This window comes from Vigna unguiculata, chromosome 8 (genome assembly GCF_004118075.2).
Source record: "Vigna unguiculata cultivar IT97K-499-35 chromosome 8, ASM411807v1, whole genome shotgun sequence".
Taxonomy (NCBI): Eukaryota; Viridiplantae; Streptophyta; class Magnoliopsida; order Fabales; family Fabaceae; genus Vigna; species Vigna unguiculata.
Window position 1 is genome coordinate 23,813,929 of NC_040286.1, and position 7,909 is coordinate 23,821,837.

Sequence of the window (7,909 nt, forward strand, 5' to 3'; positions counted from 1 at the left end):
AGTGGCTTAATTTATAGTTGCAATAAGAGGGAAACGATGTTGACAAATTGAAGACGTCAACCTTTTTCTCTACTTTTGAAATGAAGAAAGACGGGTGCACTGGCAGACTTTAGTTTCAACAAACACAGTATTTGACTAATTGGATCGGTTATAGATTTCAAAGAATAACTATATAATTGTCGTGAGTAAACTTAAGAAAACATTATAATAATTAAGCATCAAAACTACTACATAATAAATAACTAAATTTTAATTACGTTGAACTGAAATGAAAGTTCATTTATACTATAAAATATTAGGTGAGTTCAGTTTGAATTGAATTTTATATAATTAGAAAAAAATATGTTCAATTTATTTTAATGGTTGAGAATTAGTAAACACTATCGTAAAAGAAAAGTACAAGTTATCTTATTAACATTTTGTGCGCAATAGAATCATACACGGGTCTATTTTCAGCTACCAAACCAACAGCGAAAGCCACATGGAATAACAAGTGGGGAGATGCAATTGCACACTGATCACATGTTAAAAGTTGTGTAACTTTCATTGAATATAAAATAACACCATTTAATTGCAAAATTCATATTTAATAAGGCCATATCTAGCTTCAACTAGGCACACTCAACTTTAATTATCCATTGCGACCAACCGATAAGTTTGTTTAAAATTCATAGTATCATCCTTACATGAGATCGTGTTAGTTGTTCATTTCTTGCACTTTGTCCCACCTCTATATAGGATGGCTTAAAAATGATACAAGAGTTAATATTGGAACCATTAAAAGGATAATAGATCCACCAATACAATTTCTCATGGTTTTCAATTGAAAATAATGTGAATCTTTATGTAATTAGAATTCATATAATATATATATATATATATAATATCTTCTTGATATATATTTTCATAAATAAATTCATAAGTGATATTAGAATCCAGTTTATCTTGAATTTTTTGAGGCAAAGATATTCTTATAACAGTTTGATAGTAAATAACAAATTAACTTATATTATGAGACTTACATATGTTTGTGTAGTGTAAATTTCCTTTATTTAGTTAATGTAGATCTCTTGTAAGGGTGAGGTATGAATTTAGTATTTTTTTATAAAAAATCGGGGTAGGTAAGAGTCAGGTGCAAGGTTGATTTTAATTCCTAAATATACCACCAAAAAGATATCATGTATACCTTAAATAGTTCTATCATTATTGTTTACTTTTGGACTATAATTTATACGTTTCATTTCTATTGAATATTATTGTTTAGTCAATAATTTCTTTGTTTTTGTGATATCCTTGAGTCAACTTCATTTTGTTTTTCAAAGGGCAAACCCATGGGACCTAGGCCGTGGTTCATAAAAGTTCAACACAAAATCACGTCATCGAGATAAGAGCAAATCGTGAGACTAGGAAATTCAAACTTTCCGTCGCTACACTAATGACCTATTTAAAGCTTAATGATTACATCAAATAAGATAAGTTAATCATAATTATTAGATTAGAATAGATTTCAACTTTATTTATTTATATAATTTTTAATTGTTAAATTAAAGACAGCATGAAATGAACTCTTTTGTAATGTGAATTGTTAATCATAATTTATTAATATGGCAATCAAATTTAAACACGTAATTATCGGTGTGACTCTACTAGGATATCGTGGTTGGAAAATTAAACTTGAACACGTTTGTAATTCTGTGAGTATAATATTTTTTATCGGCAAAAAAAGGGATGACCTTCATATTTACGTTATATTAAAATACATTATAATTGTTGTTATCGATGAAATATACAAATGACAAATAAACCTGTCTCGTGGGTATTGTTTGAACCCGTCTTTGTTTTAATGGAAAATCTTCGCATTAATTGGATAAGTATAAAGATGTACTTATCCGTCATGTCCTCGTCCCTATAGCCGTCATAATTCTAATCCTCGCGTGTAGGAGAAGACCTTTGAAATTCGCGGTCGGTGATCATGTGTTCTTGAGGGTGACTTGAACCACTAGTGTGGGAAGGGCTCTCCGCTCAAGGAAGCTTTCTCCTAAGTTCCTTGGCCCTTATCAGATCTCGAGGAGGATTGGGCCAGTGACTTACGAGATTGCTTTGCCTCCGCAGTTGGCAAATCTCCACTCGATGTTCTATGTGTCACAGTTGAGGAAGTATGTGTTTGATCTATCTCATGTGCTAGAAGCCGAGAATGTTTAGATTAGGGAAGATCTCACTATGGAGGTACCACCAGTGGCTTTAGAGGATAGCAGAGTTAAGGAGCGTCGAGGAAAACCAATCAGTTTAGTAAGATTGAAAAATCATCTCAAACCTCTCTTTTTCTTTTCTATTGCAATTTTTGGATTATTATATAACGATTTTTCAATTTTCAATTTTGCATAATTTTCCATTTATAGAAATAAATAGACTAGAAATAGAAACGACATCTCTTATCTCAATAACACCAAAGATAGGGATATTAAATGAATGGAATTAGTTTATGGATGTAATATAATGAAATAGAGCCAGTTTGAGGTTCCCTATGAAATGAGGCATGAGAGGGAGCCGCTGTGAAGAAATTTGACGAGTTACGAAGGAAACTTCGAGTTCCTATTGGTCAAAAGAGTCCTCCGAATATTCTAGTCTTATATTGGTAATTGTTTTCACTTTGAATAGAGAAGAGAGGATAGGCTCATTACATAAAAAAATTGGTAAATTTCCGATAAGTAATTGAGTGTGAGAGCCAAATGAATCGAAAGATTCATGTTTGGTTCGGGAAGAGATCATAGACATTTTGAAATGGATGGAAAGAGAGTCTACTTTCATTACGTGATTTATTAGATAATCGAAAACAGAAAATCTGGAGAACTATTCGAAACTCAAAAGAATTACAGGAAAACGCCATTGAACAGCTCGAAAAAAGGTCATCTAGGACCGGAGGACAAGTGACTCTACGTGGGAGTTAGAGGAGGATATGAGGAAGTCCCATCCGCATTTGTTTCCCTAGTAAATCTCTATTTTCGAGGTCAAAAATTTTCTTGTTGGGAAGAATGTAAGGCCCACTAATTTCTTTATTATTATTCTGCCCTAAATTCAAGGGGCTGCCACAAATCAGTTGGGCCTAGAGTTGGCCCATAGGGTGTCTAAAGCTCCTAAGGCAGCTTAACCCCTCTCATTTCTGCCGCACTTTGCAAAAACGATGTTTTTACCCTCTCTTTTCCTCCCAACAGAAGCTGTGCTAGGGTTTGGACATTTTCCCACTTCGAATTCGCTCAACTCCATTGTTTCTGCTCACACAAGTTGTTTTTCCCTCTGTATCTTCTTTGTTTTCAACTCTATAGTCTTGTTTCTAACTAGGGTTCACATTGGTAACCTATTTTGAACATGTTCCGCTATTTTTTTCAGCTTTCGAGTTCGCTTCTAGAATTGTTATGCCCACTGTTTAGTATCAAAGTACTTTACTAACTTAGTTCCAGGTAAGGGAAGTTAGGGTTCACTCGTTTCTTACGTATTCCTGCTTGCGTAGCTGCTATTGTATGATTTTATGGTTTGTATGCTATTGTGAGTTGATGAAAATGCCTTTTGAACCGTTGGGATTGGGTTTGTGTGACTGTTGCACGAGGGTACAGTGGTGGGCACTGTTTTTCCCACCCAAGCGAGTGTGCCTCGCCTAGGCGAGACTGACAGAGGCTCACCCAGGTCTTTTGCGCGAGTTGTCGCTTAGGCGACAATCTTCGTTTTGAACGAGGGGATGTCTCGCTCAGGCAAGGAGGTCTCGTCTAAACAAGAAAGTGCAGAAGGCCATTATTCCTGTTTGTCAAGCTCTCGCCTAGGCGAAAGGAGCTCGCCTGAGCGAGACCTTTCTGCTTGAGCGAGGAGTTGGGCAAGAAGTGTGCTTGTTCTGTGGTTTCTTTGTTTTTGCATGTTGGCCATATGTTTCGACTGATTATACATTTTAAAGCATGAATCTAGTGATTAGGTATGGGCAAGATGAATCATGGTTTGTAATTGATGAGTTTAACATGATTTGGGTATGATGCATGTGTGGAATGATTCATGGATTAAAAATGATGAGTTTGGTATGGTTTTTGTATGGAATATGAATGAAGGTTGGTTATAAAGGTTGGCATGAGATTTGTATGCATGACCAGTACATATTGGATGGTGAAACATGATTTGTATTTGGTTAAGGCGTAATTCCACGATAGTTTCGTGGTGGTGCCTCATTAGTTAGGGCATAATTCTGTGAGTCTCTAGGTGAGACCTCATGGTGGTGCCTCATTTGGTCGAGACGTAATTCCATGACCCATGTTAGTGGGAGTTCATGGTGGTGTCCCATCTATATAATTTAGTGAGGATTTAAGGTAAGGTTGCATCCTAACACTTTAAAGAGTCAGTTAGTCTCACATAGAGCGTACTAACTCTAGTGGTGAGAGTAGCAGGAGGCCTGGAACCCATTAAGGGCTAACCTTGAGTGTGAAGGATGAGACATTGTAACAATTACCTTGGTAGAGTAGGGAAGTCCACCACAAGTGCAAGCATCCGCTAAATTCGACTTATTATATGTATCTGGATGAGTCGTGTCTCGAGTCTTAGTGTATTGTGTGCAAATCATAACATAATTGGGTGACATATGCATTTTGGATTATGAAGATGTATATAACTGTATGATAAACTATTTTCTGCTCTAACTTACCCTTCTGTTTGTTGTGTGTTCTGTCTGGTGTGGTTTTCTCTCTTTGCGATGATCATCAATTTATTGATGTGAGCAGATGCGAGGACTACCCGTGGTCAACAGGGAAATGATGATTCTACTGCGTAGCCTCTCTAGGTTGGATTCCAACTTTCATTTAGGTCTAAGGCCCATGTATTGTCTTATCTTGATATTTATTTGATTTACTGTCAATCTCTTACTTCACTTTGTATCTAGCATCGTGGTGTGCCTTAAATCTTTTTCTAGATTTCTTTGGATATTAGTTAGGAGTAATGTTATACTCCATCACTTTATTTCTCATTCTATCTGTGTCACATTTCATTTAAATTAAGGTTATTATTTAAATGGGGTGTTACGTTTATGATATCAAAGCGGTTAATCCTTAGAGTTTGTGGACTTGAATGTCCGCTTAGCTGTCTCTATGTCATTCTGAGTGTTCTTAGTTAAGTTCATATCTTATCTAGTCTAACTTATGGTTTTCCTGTGTGCTAGTGATTATGGCACCTCCTCGTAGAACTTCTCAAGTCTCTCAAGGCGATGTACCAGATATCGCCAGAGCAATAGAAACCTTGGTGGTGGCGATGACCCAACAAAGTACAGCTATGATGCAGTAACATGAGGCATCAATGCAGCGACAAGCAGCGTTGCTTAAGCAGCAGCAGTTGGTGATGTAGCAAATAGAGGCTGCTAGGGTGGCTGTTGAGGACGCCCACATGCAGCATATGGAATCTCTCCGCCAGCTAAAGGAGAACATGATAGATGCACCTGTCTTTGGTCTTGAGCCACGACCACAAGTTAGGGAGTGAAGTCTGGAAGACTTTATGAAACAACACCCTGTGAAGTTCAATGGCAAGATTAGTCCTGATGTCGCATACCAATGGCTGAAGGATTTGGAGCGTATCTTTGATACGAAGATGTGCTCTGCAGAGAATAGATTGGCGTTCGTAGTATACATGCTCATCGACGAAGCTGAGCATTGGTGGATCAATATGAAATCCATCATGGAGGAACGAGAGGAACCCGTTACTAGGGAAGCCTTCAGGGGAAAGTTTCTCTCTGAATACTTTCCCGACAGTGTGAGGTACGCCAAGGAGGTGGAGTTCCTCTAATAGACACAAGGGAGCAAGACAGTGACAAAATATGTTGAGAAGTTCAAGCATCTCAGTCGCTTCCTCACCTTGCCACTTTATGAAGAGTGGAGATGCCAGAAATTTAAGAACGGTCTCAGGGGAGACATCTGCTTGATTGTAGCCCCTATATCCATCAAGGACTTTGCTGCACTAGTAGAGAAGGCTAGAGTAATGGAGAAAATGAAGAATGAAGTAGAAGGTCAGTGCTCTCAACAACAGAGGATTGGAGGATCGTCTGGGTCCAAACCGAGACATGAAGAGAGGAGGAAGCCTTATGACAGACCTCAGCATCAGCCCTAGGGGTTTAGGAACTTCCCTTCATAGCTGGGTAGGGTCGCGTGTTTTCAGTGTGGGGGCCATCATCTAAGGAGTGTCTACCCACGTATGGAGGGTTATCGCTGATGTAATAATTGTGGCAGGGAGGGCCACTTTGACAAGGACTGCCCCTCCCTTGCTAGGGCAGTAGCACGACCTCCAGTTCAGACTCCTACGCAGAACCATCAGAGGAACAGAGGCGACAGGCCTCAGGCGATAGGTAGAGTTTACGCTATGACAGGAGCAAAGGTTGCAGGCTCAAGTAACCTTGTTATGGGTCATTGTGTGATATCTGGGAAGGATTGTTGTGTATTGTATGATTCTGGAGCGACACACTCCTTTGTGTCAAATGCTTGTGTGAAACGTTTGGGTGTGTCGGTGTGTGAGCTACAGTGTGAGCTTGTGGTATCTACTATGGCATCGTATTTGGTCAGGATGTCATCCTTGTGTGCAAGGTGTTCAGTGGAGGTGGAAGGGCGCGGATACAAGGTGAATCTGATATGCCTACCTCTACAAGAATTTGAGGTGATCCTAGGGATGGATTGGCTATCTGCCAATTACATCCTTATAGATTGCCGAGAGAAGAGGTTTGTTTTTCCCAACTTAGAGGAGCCTGAGTTGGTATCTTCTCAAGGAGTTATGAAGGAATTGCAAGATGGCGCACAATGCTACATAATTTTTACGCATCTAAAGGTAGAGAAGGGAGGAGAGACGTTAGTGATACCGGTTGTGCACGACCTTGAGGATGTATTACCAGAGGAAGTGTCAGGGTTGCCGCCTAGTAGAGAGGTGGAATTCACTATTGATCTGGTGCCAGGAACCGGTCCAGTGTCGATGGCTCCGTATTGTATGGCTTCGACAGAGTTGGTGGAACTCAAGAAGTAAATAAAGGAGTTATTGGGGAAACAGTTCATACGACCCAGCACTTTGCCTTGGAGAGCACCAATGTTGTTGGTGAAGAAGAAGGATAGGAGTTCACGCTTGTGTGTGGATTATAGACAACTGAACAAGATGACGATCAAGAACAAGTATCCCTTCCCAAGGATAGATGATTTGATGGACTAATTGCATGGAGCATCGGTATTCTCGAAGATTGATTTGCGATCAGGATACCATCAGATTTTAGTGAAGGCTAATGATGTGCAAAAGACGATCTTCAGGTCCCGATATAGACACTAAGAGTACGTGGTTATGCCTTTTGGTGTGACTAATGCTCCGGTAGTATTTATGGACTACATGAATAGGATTTTCAGGCAATTCTTGAATAAGTTTGTCGTAGTCTTCATCGAAGACATACTCATCTATTTCAAGACTCAGGAGGAGCATGCCGAGCACCTAAGACTAGTGCTTGGTGTTTTGAGGGAGAAGCAACTATAAGCTAAGTTATCTAAGTGTGAATTCTGGATGGATGAGGTACAATTCTTGGACCATGTGATATCTGCACAAGGCATTGTAGTGGATCCGACAAAGGTTGATGCAGTGGTAGAGTAGGAAAGTCCCAAGTCAGCAACGGAGATAAGGAGCTTCGTGGGATTAGCTGGCTACTATAGGAGATTCATAGAAGGATTTTCCAAAATAGTGGCGCCCTTGACACAGCTTACCCGGAAGGACCAACCTTTCACTTGGACGGATAAGTGTGAGGAAAGCTTTCAAGATCTAAAGCGGAGGTTGACGAGTCCTCCTATATTGATTATCCCTGATGTGGGGAAACCTTTTGAGGTTTATTGTGACGCCTCACATCTAGGGTTGGGTTGTGTGTTGATGCAAG

At 39.3% G+C, this 7,909-nt stretch overlaps 1 protein-coding gene across 1 annotated transcript; it reads left to right on the forward strand.

Moving 5' to 3' along the window:
• Nucleotides 1-5,409: 5,409 nt before the first annotated feature.
• Nucleotides 5,410-7,026, forward strand: LOC114195014. The gene is made up of 3 exons (XM_028085416.1): nt 5,410-5,490; nt 5,584-5,777; nt 6,246-7,026. The coding sequence occupies exons 1-3, from the start codon at nt 5,410-5,412 to the stop codon at nt 7,024-7,026; spliced, it is 1,056 nt and encodes a 351-aa protein (XP_027941217.1).
• The last annotated feature ends 883 nt before the right edge of the window (nt 7,027-7,909 follow it).

Excerpts from the sequence above, each read along its gene's own strand:
- LOC114195014 (XM_028085416.1), top strand. The coding sequence starts at position 5,410 with ATGCAGCATATGGAATCTCTCCGCCAGCTAAAGGAGAACATGATAGAT. Across the intron at positions 5,491-5,583 it reads GTCTTGAGCCACGACCACAA|GATTTGGAGCGTATCTTTGA; the intron begins GTTAGGGAGTGA and ends CAATGGCTGAAG. Across the intron at positions 5,778-6,245 it reads TACTTTCCCGACAGTGTGAG|GGAGGGCCACTTTGACAAGG; the intron begins GTACGCCAAGGA and ends TAATTGTGGCAG.